This window comes from Neomonachus schauinslandi, chromosome 10 (assembly GCF_002201575.2).
Source record: "Neomonachus schauinslandi chromosome 10, ASM220157v2, whole genome shotgun sequence".
Taxonomy (NCBI): Eukaryota; Metazoa; Chordata; class Mammalia; order Carnivora; family Phocidae; genus Neomonachus; species Neomonachus schauinslandi.
In genome coordinates, this window is record NC_058412.1 from 24782757 (window position 1) to 24798639 (window position 15883).

General features: G+C 52.8%; 1 protein-coding gene across 2 annotated transcripts in view; it reads right to left on the reverse strand.

The window, feature by feature from the left end:
• GALNT14 (polypeptide N-acetylgalactosaminyltransferase 14) overlaps positions 1–15883 on the reverse strand; it is a 196843-nt gene that overhangs the window by 56884 nt on the left and 124076 nt on the right. For both annotated transcript variants that reach the window (XM_021697574.1, XM_021697575.1), the window contains exon 2: positions 15235–15404. In XM_021697574.1, the coding sequence (XP_021553249.1) occupies positions 15235–15404 (170 nt within the window). The remainder of the gene's footprint in view (positions 1–15234; positions 15405–15883) is intronic.

The following is a 15883-nucleotide window of genomic DNA, read 5'->3' on the forward strand; positions in this document are numbered from 1 at the left end:
CAGTCACTTGGTGGCTGTGGAGAGCTCTGCCATGTTGGAATTGGAAATACCCATCTGTATTTAAAGGGCCGAGATGTTCTCCTTGTTTACCAAAGTCCCAGGGATGATGAACACTGTTCATCGAGGTGAGAACACTGTTCATTGAGGCGAAAACACTGTTCATCGAGGTGTCCATCGGACACTGTTCAAGGATGATGAACACTTGTTCTCTCAAGTGAGAGGGGAGAGATTGAATCCTACCTGGACGGGGTTGCCAGACATGGCTCAGACACCCTCTTCGTCCAGACCCAACGCTGTCCAATGCGGTAGCCACTGGGCATTGGAGTGTAAAATATGCACAAGATTTTAAAGACTTTGTATGAAAAAGAATGTTAAATAGCTCATCACACTCACCATATGTCAAAATGGTCATATTTAGGTATACTGAATTAAATAAAATATATTATTAAAATTAATTTCACCTGTTTCTTTTGGTTTTTAATTGTGACTACTAGAAGATGTCATGTTACCTACATGGATTACATCTATTTCCATTGGACATCGTTGTCCTAGATATTCCTCAACCTTAGCTTGTATACAATCCAATTTCAAATTTCAGCATTGGTGCCAGACAATGGTTTCTAGATGTTGGGTTCTTTTGTATGAGTAAAATAAAACTTAAAAAATTATAAAGACCATTATTAGGTTTGCAACATTTTATTTTGCAGCAGAGAACACATTTTAAAACTCTCATCATCTAATATCATCCTTTCATAAAAGGGTGTTTAAACCCAAAAAAGGCTGCAATTTCAGAACCATTAAAACCCCTTTAAATTGTAAAATTACGATGTGCCTGTGTTTGACCTCCCCCTGAGCCATGGACACCAAACATGGAAGACGGGACATCTCCGTTCTTTGCTCCGGAACCAGCAGCCCTAGGCCTGTTCTTGGTGCTGCTGATCCTCACACATCGGGACAGTTTTTCTGATCTCTGATCCCAATTTATCTCCTCACATACTTTTGCTGCCCGTGCAAGCTGGCTCAGAACGCACACCCGACTGGGGAATGCAGACACCTCGGGCTGAGCTTAGGCCCCCTGGAAACTGCCACTGCTCCCCTCTGCACAGGGCCCCCATTTGCCCAGACAACTGATTTTGCTCCGTTATGTGGACTAGCTCCTTTGAAATGAGCGGGACCCCGCAGTTTGGGGGACACCACAGGTAGGCAGCAGTACCTTCTCTCTAGGAAGAGAACTGCTCTCGAGAGGCAGCAAAGAGGCTTCTTTTGGGATGCAGCCAGGATCTGTGTTCGCTGGTACCGAACGCCACCCAGATGGCAGCCATGGGCGGCGTGTGTGCATGTGCGTACGTGTGCCTACGTGTGCATGCACACACACAGGGGAGAATGTTCTCAAAAGGCAAATGCAGAGTGTAGCTGGGACCAGGAAGTGTGGAGGTGGGCCAAGGCCTATTTTTGCAATGTTTCTGAAAAAGATTCCTCAGTGTCTGGGACAAGGGCTCCTTCAAGTCTTATTTTAGCCCTGCTTGAATCACATTACACAATAGTAATAACACCTACTGACCCTTGGCTCTGTCTCAGGTCTTCTTCCAAGAGCTTTAGATCTGCACAATGATTCTCTGAGGTAGGTGCTGGGACTCCTCCCCTCTCGTTGTGGAGGGGACTGTGAGGGCAAGTCAGGAAGCAGCAGAGCCTCGAGGTAAAACCAGATGGGCTGGCTCCCGACTCTGTGCTCTCACACGCTCCCCTAGGGTGCCCCAGATGGTCATCCAACTCACTGGCTCTCAGCCTTTGTTTCACACTGGCCTTTCTCTCTGCCTTTGGTCTTGAAGGGCAATATGCTGGAAGGTTCTGGAAAGATGGAGAATCACAAGTCTGGGCTGTCCCTCACAGAGGGACAGCTAAAGAATGGTGTCTCCCTTTGATGCTCCCTGAGCTATTTCCTGATATTTCTCAGACTTTCCAGCTCAAGGATCAGAGAATAGTTAGTCTTTCCTTTTACCTTTTGCCTTCAATCCTCAGATTGAAGCAGCTAAGACCTGTAGCCATAGTGAATCCAGGGATGCGGCCAGGCCCAGCCCACTGAGTTCAGGAACGGTGTGCTTGAGGGCCAAGTGTCCCCCACTTCTCCCAGGGACTCACAACAGCATGCCCCTCTGGAAGGTCTGAGACAGGGAGGTAAAAAGCAAAGGCTTTTCACACCTTCCCGTGCCCTCCTCCTAGCCAGTTCATCTGTCCATCCCGAGTCAGTCCTGCCCCACATTCTGCCTCCACCCCTCCTTTATTCTCACTTCTACCTGCCCAAGCTAAGTCTGCACCCTTGCAAAGTTCCCTGACTATTCTTCCCACCTGCAGAGCTGCCCTTCCATCTCCTTCCTCCTTGTTCTCCACACATGCTTCACACACCACTCTCCCTAGCCTCACTTGGTTCCTTGAAGCCAAGCCCTGACCGCATCCCAAGGCCTCCCCCTCACACTAACCCCCAGCCCTGCCCCACAGTTCCCCTGCCTGAGCCTTCTAGCCCTGCCAACCAGGTCCATTCACTTCCCTCCGGCATGACCTCCACACACCTCCCCATCCCCCACCCCCCATCTTCCTGTCCAGGGCTGCCTAAATTATAGCCCTTGCGACACCCACATCAGCGTCTGCCACCAAGCTTCTCATGGGACTTAATCCCCTGTCTGCAAAGCTGTGCTGTCTTCTCGTGGGCAGGGCCCACTTTTCTACTTCTTTATGTTCTTAAGGGCAAGTTAGTCAACCGCCTGGAGTCCATGTCCTCATCTCTAAACCAGAATCACAGCAAGGCTGCTGGGAGGCTGAGCTTGGAGAACATACACAAGGTGCCTACCACGTGTCAGGGGACTAGTTTGATCAATAAACATTGGCTGATTATGGTCCCGGATTTATGGGCTAACACAGAGAATCCTTTGTTGAGTGAAGGTGGTTTTAAATTTCCCATGATCTGATTTTCTCCCTCTGTTTCGAGGATTCTTTCCCACACCTGCACTCCCAAACCCTCATGTTTTCAGTAGACAGTTTGACAGTGAAGCCAGCGAGGTGCCCTTTGGGTCCACAGTCCCTCAGCAGGGACCAGTGAGTGAGAGGCTGAGTGTCAGACACGATGCTGGCACACCTGCCCCAGGTGGCTCCAGGTCTCAGGGAGGAGACCGATGTGTACCCCTCGGGGTAATGAGGGCTCACAACGGAGCACAGGAGTGAGGAGGAGCCACTGAACTTAGCCTGAGGGGGTGAGATGACTTCCTGGAGAACGCCTCTCACCCCGCCCTAGGTTCCTGAAAGATGAAGCAGTTCCCTGAGCAGCAAAGATGAAGATGCAGGAAGCCTTGAGCACAGTCAGGCAGCCGAAGCCCCGACAGGCTGGGGTGGACCTGTCTTCTCGAAGAAGTGAGCCAACGACATTTGAAAGATTTTAGATGGGAAGCAAAGTCTGCATTTGGAAAGCTCTCCACGGAGGAAGAGCGGAGGATGGACTGGTAAGGGGCCAGAGCCGTGTTGGAGGGCGGTGGGGGCTGCTACAGTCACCCTGGCAAGAGGGGACAGCCGCTGAGGATGGCAAGCGAGGCCAGGGTACAAGGGCTATCTAGGAGGCAGACTCAATGGAATGAGGGTGGGACAAGTTGGACTCCAAAGGTTTGGGCGTGGGTCCAAGGTCAATAGTGGGACCTGTCCTGAGAGGGCATAGGTGAGCACAAAGTGGGCGTCTGCTGTCTTGAGAGGTGGAACAGGAAGGCTCGGTGAGGCCTGGGGTAAGGAATAAATGATGTGTCCAGGGGCGTCTGGGTGGCCCAGTCGGTTGAATGCCTGACTCTTGATTTCGGCTCAGGTCATGAGCTCAGGGTCGTGGGATGGAGCCCTGCATTGGGCTCCATGCTCAGCACAGAATCTGCTGGAGATTCTCCTCTCCTTCTGCCCACCCCACCCCGCTCTCTCTCTATTAATGAAATCTTAAAAAAAAAAATGATGTGTTCATAGGACAAATCAGGGGAGACGTGGCAGAGTAGGGAAGCCAGAGAGCAGATGGAACGATGCCTGCTCTGGCCGGTGTCAGGGTCATGGTGAGAGTCAGGTGGGGGCAGAAGGTGAGAGCCATCCGGACACCCGAGCTTCAGTCAAATATCAGGGTTCCTCCTACTGCATCAGGGACACCAAGGACAATGACAGGGGCGTTAGCCGATCTTGCCCTTGCTAGCCCAGACGGAACCCCGGCTGCTACGTGACTCCAAGGGGCCCCCTTCTTCTGTCACATCGTGCCTTCTTCAGCTGCTTTTCCAGCCGCCCCCAGGCCCACCGCTCGCGTCACTCCATCCCACTGTCTGTCACCCTGGCCAGCACCGGCTTTCCACAGCCGCCCGCCCACAGCTGTCACCTCCTCTGCTCTTTTCATCTGCTGTCAGACGCAGTTCTGCTTCCTGGCCCCCGGCTCTGAAATCAGTCCCTCTGCTGGCCTTGGCTTCTCTCCCCACTATTTTAAAAGTACACATTTCACCAGACGCGGCATGGCGATTGCCTCATTGCTTATTTTGCGCTCTGGTTTTTAAAGTTAAGTTTGACATTCAGGCAAGTTAAGTGTTTTGGCGCCAGGAGCCAAGGCTGAGGCAGGAAGCACCATGCAGATCTTCTCTGCCTGCACCCTCCCGGCCCCCGCACCACCCTGTTCTTGGAGCGCACCCCAACTCAGAGGTGGGGGACCAGGCGCAGAGCCAGGGCCTCTCCAAACTCACTCACGTAGCTCCTTGCTCCTTCAGGGCTGGCCCCCTCTCTGCCCTGCCTCCCGGACCTGCTGTGGAGCCGAGGAAAGAGCACAGGGCCCGGATGCTCTGGGTGATCCCGGGACTCAGGCCCATCTGACAGCTCAGTGCCACAGCTAACAGACAGTGCTGACTGGGGGCTCAAGACTGTGCTCAGCCTCCCGCACGGATTACCCCGCCTCTCCCTGATGGCAACCCCGGCTACCATTATTATTCCCATTTCAAGATGAGGCACTGAGGCTCGCGGAGTTTGAGTGACTCGCCCAAGGAGCAGGTGCTAAGTGAGAGACATGCCCGATCTCCAAGCTCACAGGGTGAGGAGGCCTAGCCCTGCCACTCACCCAACCATCTACAGTGCTGGGGCTCCGTTTGCCCCCCAGCCGGATGGCGGTGACCCCTTCACCCCAAGTGCTGCTAAGAAGGGGATGTGAGAACGTTCCGTGAAGTCTCCTAGAGCTACAAGGTGTGGTTACTCTTATTCTGAGCATGGCTGAGGTTCGGATTTTACTTGGGAATTGCGCCAGGTGCCCAAGCCTCTCAGGAGGTCCGGGGGCCCGTTATGCCAGCCCCGTTTCTTTCTGGCATGAGAGGCGCAGGGGAGGGGCATGTCACACCAGCCGATGGTTCTTCGAAGCATTGCGGGGTTAACGGGAACCCAACACGACAGCGCTCTGTGTTATACAGGGGAAAAGTTCACATGTTCCAACTCCTTATTCTACGCTGAAAACCGTGGGCAGGTCACCAGTTTTCAGTCAAGCTGCCATCAGTGTGATGTGCCGACTCCAGGAGCAAAGAGCTCTGCTGTTCAAGTGCACAGATGGTACGGAAGCAGCTTATGTTGGCATCTGAAGCCGGGCCTGGGGGTGGGGGGGGGCGTGGTCCGGTGACCTCCACCCAGGGGAAGGCATGAGGGCCCAAAGAAACGGACGAGGCGGCAGTGAAGGACAGCTCTCCAGGTCCTGCAGGCCCTCGAGTCTCCTTAGGAAGAGAAGTGTGTGAGGGGAAGGATTCATCCAGGGCCATGGGGAGGGGAGGGGCGGCAGAGCTGGAGGGAGTCGTGCTTCTGGAAATAGCCTCCAATCAGATTCAGTCCCTAAGTCAGTTCCTGCACACTCTCACCCGCACAAGTATTTTCAACCGGCAGACAGGGCTGGAAGTGACCTTAATAAGCATCTCTGAGCTACTGCTGTCTTCTTACCTGCGAGGAAACAGACACCCGGAGAGCTGAAGGGTTGGGCACTATCTTAGGACCCACAGCTTCTCATGCTCCGTCCAGTAGCTTCCCTCCATTTTACCGCACACCGCCACGATGTGGGGGAAAATGTCAAAAACACTCCGAAGAGAAGCAGGTTATTGAGGACAGACTAAGAGTCAAGCGTTGTGCTTGGTTCTTGGGCAAAGGGCCTAGAAAGGTGAAGAGAGCAGGTGTAAAACACTTGATTGGGGATGGGAGTGGCCCTTGAACTCCTGAAAGGTGCTCTACCTGACTGATCAGTGGGGAAAGGCAAACCTCAACCACAGGAAGATACCACAACTCAGCTTCTCAAAGGCTCAGGTGAAACAGACAACAGCCAGAGACTGACCACAAAGATGTGGAGCCACTGGTTATTCTCAGACACATACACGGCCGGTGGGAATGCGTGTTCACCGAAAGGCAAGTACAAGATTAGTCAAAGGAGCACTGTTCATAAGAGCCCCACAATGGAAAAACCCCAAATGAGCATTAACAGTAGAACAGATATACAACTTGCAATAGATTCATACGAAAGAATACGATACAGCAGTGAGAATAAACACACCACGTCTCGGAAAACCGTGGCTGGATTTCACACACATAATTTTGAGGGAAGCCAGACATACAAGAGCACATACTGTGTAAGTCCATTTATATAGAGTTCAAAAACAAGCAATGCTAGTCTATGGCATTTGAAGTCGAGACAGTGTTACCTACGGTGGGGAGTAAGGGCAGGGACATCGGGTGGTTCTGGCAAACTGAGAGTTGTCTTTCCCTTGACGGAGGTGCTTGATGTGGGAATGTGGGTGTGTTCTCTCTGGAAATTTCTTCAAGCGGTACATGAATGAAGTGTCAACCTTTCTATATGTATGTGGGACCCTGATTCAAAGTTTACTTGAGATGAAGAGAGGTTCTGGATCTTGAGAAATATTGTGGTCTTGCAGGGATATTTCAAAAGCCACCAAAGTGGAAGGATTCAATACAGCCCAGCACTAGAGGCGAGAGCCACAGTCAAACTCAGCAATGCTTTCTCTTCCCCTGAGCACAACAGCTGTCTAGCCCTAAAGAGAACATTCCAGAATGCAGAGTGCAAGTCCAGGGTCTCCTTTTCAGCCTTCTGCTTTCTTAGAAGTGTATACCCCCACAACAATGGGGGGAAAAAAGGATAATTTAGAGGAGAGAGCAATGATGCCACCTTCCCCTTAGTGTTACTGGCCCCAAGTACATGGGTCGGGGCTTGTTTTCAAGGCTAAGGGAACATTCTTCCCAGGGGTAGTGGCCCTCTGGTGAGAAGGAACGGGTGGCCTGTGGAGGGCAGTAAGGAGTCCCCAGTCACCCCGCTGGCAGATTTGCCTCCTTGCGGAATCTAAGCTCCATGAGAGCAAGTGTTTGGACTGCTTGTTTACTGATCTATGCCGAAGTGAAAATGAATAAAGGAAATCTCATTCAAAATACACAGTCCGGCAGGAAGAAGGAAGATTTCCTCTCAGCTGGGCAACAGCAAGCTGCCCTCACCTACAGCCAATGAGAAGCCACCACCACCTCAAACTCTCATTCTCCTCCAATGAATGTTTGTTCAGAACGACCCCTCCAACTTCCTCCTTTCTCCTACAGAAGGATGTTCTCCCCTTTGGTCTCCAGACTTGCTTGGGGTCCCCCATAGTTTGTATATCCCGAACTGCAATTTCTCTGCTCTTTCTGAACAAGCTTACTTGCTGCTCGACAACCTTTATTATTCAATTTTTAAGGTTAAGACCTAATAACCTAAGACTCAATAATTTGCAGGATAAATTTTGCAGGGGAAATATTTAATTCCAAATCAGTTTCCCAATCCTGGCCATTGAACACGCTTCTCTGTGTCTTTCCACATTTCTTTCCATCATCTCCTTCCTCGGGCAACGTGTAACAAAGAAGGCAAACCCGGGAGGAGGGAGGGCAATGTGCCTCCAGAGCTAAAGCCATTTAGTGCCTTTCAAAGGCACACAGGTTCTTCTTGGTCTTGGCGACAGAACACAAGAAACTGTGGACTCAGTTAGCTAACTGAAATATGTTATATCCACGCCTCCAAGCAGAGCTCAAATAGAAGTATCAAACTGTCTTAATTGGGAAACAGAATCCTCATGCATCATCTCTTCTCCTTGCCCTACAAGTACCAATAAAACACACACACACACACGCTCAGTGAACTTAGACATAATACAGGCTTCATGTTTGGGACTCTCTCTAAACATATTTACATACATATAGACCTAGAATCTGAAAACTTGATTTTGAGTTTCGGCCAAGCACTGACTAGCTGTGTGATCTCAGACATGTCCCTTAACCCCTCTGAGCCTGGATCTCTTTACCTGGGTATGTGCTCAATCTGCTAGTCTTGCTCTTCTGCCCAAGTCTTCATAGCTAGTACTGGTGCTCAGTCCCAAACCCAACAGTCAGATGGGGCAGACTCCTTTTCCTGATCCCCACCAGCTCCTTTTCCCTCTGGACCAGTTCTTGCTTCTCATCTCTCCCACCTCACCCCAGAGCAAACTCCCCAATGTAAGACCCAGCACCCCCACCCTGAGGATGCCAGTGCCTTAAAGCCAAGATCCCACATCACACTCTACTCCCTTGGGATAGTTTTGGGGATGGGGAGTACATCACTGCTGCCTGGCACAGTTCTGCTCGGACCTACCTTGGTACTCCCCACTCCCCCCCCACCCCGCCCGCCTCGGCAGGAGCTCTGCTGACCCAGGACTGGCCAGGGATGCGTTGCTTAGGACATCTCCTGGGGGGCACCTGGGTGGCTCAGCTGGTTGAGCGACTGCCTTCGGCTCAGGTCATGATCCTGGAGTCCCGGGATCGAGTCCCACATCGGGCTCCCTGCTCGGCAGGGAGTCTGCTTCTTCCTCTGACCCTCCCCCCTCTCATGCTCTCTGTCTCTCATTCTCTCTGTCTCAAATAAATAAATAAAATCTTTAAAAAAAAAAAAGAAGAAAAGAAAAAGGACATCTCCTGGGATCGCTGAGATGATGAGGCTATGACAGGATAAAGGTCCACGCATTCCAACGTTGACTGACCTGACTCTAAGCTCCTTATCCTGAATTCAAGACTTGGCTACAACATGACCCCAAGTTTCCCATCCAGAATTATTCTCCCCTCCATCACCCACACTCCAAGGAAATTGGACTGACTCTTACAAAACAATGTGGCTCTCCCACCTCCTTGTCTTTGCTTATGCTGTTCCCTCAATCTGGGATGCCTGCCACCAGCTAAAATCCTACCTGTCGCCCCCAATTCCAGCTCAAATGTCGTTTCCTTCAAAAAGCCTCTGCCTCCCATCCAAGCATAAATGCCTTCTCCTGGGTAGGCCAGCTTAATGCTGTTTTGACTTTTTTTATTTTTTACAGGAAAGCTCCTAATTCGTATGGTTTGCTCCGTGAACAAGACAGAAATAGTGACACCAAAACCAGGACAGGACGGGAGATGAGTACTTGGGAATCGAGGACAGGAAGTCCATGCAGTAGCTCCAGAATCAACAATAGGGCCTCAGAGCAAACCACAGTTGAACATCAAGAATCAGTCCCATGTGCATTTTCTCCACAGACCATGAGCTCCCCGGGAGTGGGGACCAATTTCTAGCATAGAGCTTGGCATGTGGTTAGTGCTCAATAAACATCTTGAGTGGATGAGTGAGTGAAAGAACAGGAAAATGAACGAATGAATGTGATGCACGATGTCAAAGCTGGTCGGAATGAGCTCAAACAAGGTGTGAGAAAACATTAGTGAAGGAGGTTCGTTCAGATGAATTCTCATCAGCAATTTTCTTGACTGGTCCCCTTTCAAAGGCTGAGATGCCGCCTCTTTGGGAAATCTGCCTGAAACTCACAGAGCGGGCAGGGGTGGAGGGAACGGGGTAGCATGCAAGGACCCAGGGGCCCAGGAGGGGAAGGAATCCTGGCCCAGAGGCACCTTCCATCTTAGTCTCTGTGGTTTCTCTTCCCCTCCTGCCCCAGGTGAGAACCCACTCCTGCGCCCTACACTGGGTACTCAGATAGCCCCCTGGGGCAGAGGGCACCGTTCTTCCACAGAGCCACTTCTAGGATGTGCAGAAACTCATTCTGCTGCCCCTTCCAAGGCTCCCTGGGACTCCGGGATGCTCTGGAGTAAAGCGCAGTAACAGCTCCTATCAACAGGCTCACAAACTCCTGTATTGAAAAATGGTGCACAGGAGGGACCAGAACGTAGCAGATGGGGAGAGCGTGTTTGCAAAAGTTAAGTGTCTGTGATGGGTTTCCTCTCACCTCCCCTCCGCCTTGATGTGGCATCACCAACTCTGTGCTAAGCTAGTGGAACAGCCTCGCCTCTGAGGGAACATTTTTTATGCTTAGCCATTCCAACCGTAAAGATTTTTATCCTATTACTGCTAAGTGACGAGTACAAGGAGAGAAATGATGATGATCTTTGGCAGCCATTCCAACCGAGTAAATACAAGGAGGGAGACAGGCGATCCCAGACTGGGCCGCTGCCCCTTCACTTCCCAGGATGAAAAGGAGCAAAGGAAAAATGTCTTCCTGGTGAGACGTATCGAAGTGTGGAATTTTCCCTCCAGGCAAGCGATGGGTATCCCACTGTTGGAACCATTTAGCACCGCCCTGGACAGAGGCTGGGAGAGTTGGCTGAGGGGGACAATCAGACCCAGCCGGCCAGGAGGAGGTGACCTAATGAGGCTTCCCAGCTGCAACGCCCTCCTGCCCGCAGCTCCTGGGCGCAGTCCACCCTCACACCTGCTTCCCTGAGATCAAAGCCACCCCCTAAGCATTGCTAGGCAACCGCAGAAATAGACATTTGCTTTATCAAAATATTGCCCTCCCTTCTCCAGCAGTGTGCCTCTGTTGAATGGCTCCTCGTCTGCCAGATGTTTTCTGTGCTCCTCGGATGATGGCAAACCCAGCGCTGTCACCCAAATGTGGTGACAGCAGTGGGGGGTGGGACAGCCAGAAAACGAGGACTATTCGTTGGACCAGTCAGTGCTTGATAAACAGGAGAACTCCATTGGGAAATCTGCTCAGACTCACCCCAGCTAGACGCTGTCCCTTCCATACACTGACATAGTGTGCCATTTATGGCACACTTACCCCCGATACCGACAGCCACATCTTCATCCTCGCCACCCCAGAGGACCTCGGCGGGGCCCCGGGAGTTAAGGCTCTCATCTGTGTTAACAGGATTGTGGGTCTCAGGGGACAACGTGGCACCAGGTGGGCCCAACGCCAGCGCAAGCATGAGATTCCCACGGAGGCAGGTGGGAGAGCCAAGTGCGTGGATGTGGATACATCTGGAAGGGAAGACCGACCAGGAAGAGTGCCCAGACGTGGAGGCTGCAGCGACTCCGCACTCATAGAGCTTCGAGGCCATCTGGTCCAAAGCGATGAGAGAACAAAGCCAAGGGAGGACGTGCAGAGGGACATGCAGAAGGCCACTGCTTGGCACCTGGTCCCCACGCCTCCCATGGGCCCTGGATCAGGGATGAGGAAACTGAGCCATGGCCAAGATTTGTCGAAAGGCCGATGACAGCATTCTTTCCATCTCAAGACTGGAAATGTCACATGTTAGGTCAGGGGTGGGTGCGCATGGGAAGTCTCCGTTGTCAACCCCAAAGGGTGAATGTGCAGGGGATCCATTTGAAACCACAGGTACTCCCTTTCTAAATTAGCCTGGGTGTGGACATCACTCACTGCCCTCCCACCCCCCATAAAGCCTGGGAATGGGGAGTTCCCAGCCTGCCTCCTCGCCTTGGTCATCCCACTCTCCAGGTCAACCAGCCACCCCTACAAAATACCCTGGGCTCCCTGGCACGGAGGACCGAGATAACAATTCTATTCCACATGGGGAAATGAAGCCCCCGGCCTCTGTGGGGCTGCTTTTGCTCGGTGCCGGGCCACGACATGCTTGGGAAGGCTTCTATAACTGCCAATGCACTTGACTTTTCCATCGGCCCAGCTGCCTGTCGGGTGAAAACTTCCACAGCCTTGTCCCCCTCCCCCCACCTGCTGCCTCCAGCCTCACGGCATCTTTGGAATCCTGAGCGATGCCGCCCAACACCGGCCTCCCAGCAGCACGTGCTCTAATGCTCAGCTAATAGTTCTGTCTCAGGCGCTTGTCCACACGCGTCCTATAAATCAGAATCCAATTACGGTGGTAAGAAAATTGGAAGCAAATTTAATAAGCTCAGGCCACTCCCCCATGCTGTTTCTCCACTATTCTCTTCCCAGTAATGAGAACCCCTTTCATAGACTCTGTTCTCCTGCCTCATCTAAGGCCCCCTAGGATGGAGGGAGCGGAGGAAGGGGGCTGCTTCTCGGTCCTCTTTCCCTCTTTGTATGAAAGGCAGATGGGAGAAAGTAGTCAAGTGTCTTTGCAGATTTGCTCTCCCTCTCCTTTGTTCAATAAATGTTTCTTGAAATTCTATCACACACCAGGTGCTGTACTGGGTGCCAGAAAAGATGTCTCCCCGCCCCCACCCCCAGAGGGAGGAAGGCCTCGTCCTGTTGCTGGGGCTGATAATGCACTTTGATGTTTCAGTCTTGAGAACTCAGGTAACAAGCGGGGCTGGCTCTCACGGCAACTTGCCCCTCCGGAGACCTCGGCAATGTCACAACACGGGGGGCGCTACTAGCATTTAGTGGGTGGAGGCCAGAGAGGCGGCCCAATAACCTACAGTGCGCAGGACAGCCCTCACAGCAAACTGTGATCCCCAAATGCCAGCCACTGATTGAATCCCTGGGCGATAGGAGATAGGTCACCAGCAGCCACAGCTGGTTGGAGCTGGGGCCGGCAGGGCCCAAGAAGGGCCCCAGGGCTCCGTCAGCCCAGGCCGGCTGGCCCCAGGCATTACTCTGGGAGGAAGTCAGGATACAGGGAGGCTGGAATCACAGGATTAAGGGGCTTAGCTGTTGGTTTTAACCTCACAGACACCGACTCCCTGGGAGGCAAGGGCTGGAAGGAGGAGATCCTGCGGACAGAAGGTCAACCCCCAGTGGGGTCCGTGGGAGGGAAGCACACTGGGCTTTGCTGGCAGTCTCTGGAACTCTCGTTAGCGCAAGAGTGGTCTGTGCACAGGGTCAGCCCCATACCACACTCAGCCTGGACATGGCTGATCCGATTATTAGCCTCTGCTGGCGCTAGCCTGGGGCTCTGCACACGGTCGGTGCTCAACAGCCCTCCCACACCTGCCTGGCCCCATGTGCCTGCCCTCATTCCCAATCCCCTGTCCTCTCCTCTTCCTGCTCTTTCGGATCAGGATCCACAGATCTGAAATTCTCTTAAGTCACTCAATCCCAGCTCCCACAGGGCAAGGTTAGTGCCCGGAGGCAGACATATGGCTGATGGACTTTTCCTCTTTGTCTTCCCAAAGGGGGCCTTAGATTGCATCTAAATCCTCCCTGCCCCTCTTGCCTCCCTGGCAGCAGATCACACTTACCTGATAGATACAACACACTCGGAGAGGGCCCCAAACAGGACCTGGTAAACTCGGATCCTTGGGGACGGTCTCGGTTCCTTCCCCACAACCCGCACATACGTCCGGCCCTCGTAAACCACTTTCTTTTTTCACCTCTCAGATCACAGATGAGGGTGAACGCAGAAATTCGTCCTGCTCAGGGTGTCCCCTCGAACCTGCCTGCTCAGTGAATCCCCCACTCCATGCCTCCCTTCTGCAGGGCGGGAGCAGAACTCACACCCAGATGCACTGGCTCTTTTCCTGGCCGGGTGGCGGCCCTTCGAACTTCTGGAGGGTCTCACCATCTGGACTCAGGACAAGGGCGGGACCACCCACCTGAGACCAGGGGGCGCTTCTCAGCCTTCTTCCCTGTTCTCCTACCTGTCTGTAGTCTCTGCTCAGGGAAATAAAATTACCTAATTCTTCTTTAAAGATTTTATTTATTTATTTGAGAGAAAGAGCACGAGCGGGAGGGGAGAGGGGCAGAAGGAGAGGGAGAAGCAGATTTTCCGCTGAGCAGAGAGCCCGACACGGGGCTTGATCCCAGGACCCCAAGATCATGACCTGAGCCGAAGTCAGATGCTTAACCGACAGAGCCACCCAGGTGCCCCCAAATTACCTAATTTTTAATGAAAATTCTATCAGATGCCAAGAACCAGGATAAGTGCTGGGGAATTTTGATAGCAATACTATAAGACTCTGACTTGAAGAAGCTTTCAGGCCAGCAGAGTGTTCAAGGTATAGCCAGTGCCCCAGATCTCTGGCTGTGGGGGATTTCCTGCTGCTTAGAAGTGTTCAGTTTGCAGACTCTTGGGAGTCTTCTTTTGAAGACTTCTTCTGAAACCACAGATGCCTTATAGCTCATGGCCCTGGCATTACTTTTTTGGGGAAACCGGCTCCTTTTATGAACGATGGTGATTAACATGAGCCCCTCCATGGGATGCGTGCTATGTAAGTCAAGGTTTTTGAGTTTGTACGTACAGCCTAGTTGGGGAAACTGAGTCCACCCCTCTTTACAGACTGACAACTTAAGCACCACCAGGTTGCCCAGCGTCATAAGTCACGAGAATTCTTACCGCCTTGCTCATAAACCCCAGTGTCCACAAACGGGTACCCACAGACCCAAACAAAGACAGAACGCTGAGAAGCTAACACCAGTCCGCCCCCCTCTCAATTTAACAATGCCTCAAGCCCCTCCCGTGCGCCTTTGGTGCAGCTGGGCCTCCCAGTTGTAGGCAGGGAGGCCAGCACGGAGGAGCTGGGGTTGAGACAGACCTGCTTACTCAGGCCTCACGGAGAAGCAAAAGCCTGCTCTGACTCTAGGAAGGATTGGTAATGAGGCAACGTGCCTGGGCTGTCTGAGGAAATGAGCCTGCCCACCGACCTGACTTCCCAGGCGTCTGCCCGGCCTGCCCTCCCTCCGTTTGAAAGCCACGCCAGGCCTGGCCGTGGGAATCTGCCAGGGAAACCAGGTCCGGGCTATAGGGTCTTTAGTGCTCCATGATTTCGGGGTGACCACCAGGTGAGGGGGCCACGTGCAGGCAGAGGGGCCTCCCACATTCTCCCTGGAGGTGCCAGGGGATAGCTCACAGCAGTGGGTAGCGCAGAGAGCGTCAGCTACCATCCGGCCGGCAGTAGATGGTGCGTGCCTGCCCCAATCCGTGGCCTGGGCCCTGCCCGAATCAAGCCTGCCCTTGCTCTGTCATGACCACAAGGAACAGGAGAGAGTGACAAGTGGGAGCGGTCACACGTACCTCAGATGGCGGGTGTCAGGGACCGCCCGGCTGCTGGAGATCCGCTCGCTCTCCCGCTGGTTGAAAGCATACAGCTTATAGGGATCGTCACCGACGCGCCACTTTTTGGCATTCAGATACTGCCGCTCATCAAACTGGTCCCACGGGTCTTCCCAGTCGGCATCCAAAGTCTGCAGAGCACAGATGGGAAGTCAGGGAGAACAGCTCCCGGCCCTCCCCAGCCTCCTCTGTCTGTCGCTGCCCAACTGCAGAGAACAGGTTCATCCCGGCGAAGTTTCGCCCAAGGATGGGGCCAGAGGGAAGAGGTTAATAAAACCACCAGCAGCAACAATAACACACGGAACGACACGAAGAGGGTAGCTGCCTTTTACGGAGCGCTATGTACGAGGCGCTGTGTGAGAACCTCTACTCCCTTCCCCGGGAGTCCCAGGAGGCGGGCAGTGCTCATGGTCCCAGGATGAACACAAGAAAACAGCCTCCACAGGCCAAGGACCTCGCTCAGGATCCCACCTTTAGGAAGTTGGCAGGGCTGCGACTTGGGTTCTAGTATCCTGAGCCCACAGGCCTCCTCGCCAAGGCACTCTGACAACATCTGGCTGAAAAGGGCCAGCACTGAAGCCGGAACGTAGCAGATAGAACGACCGTATGA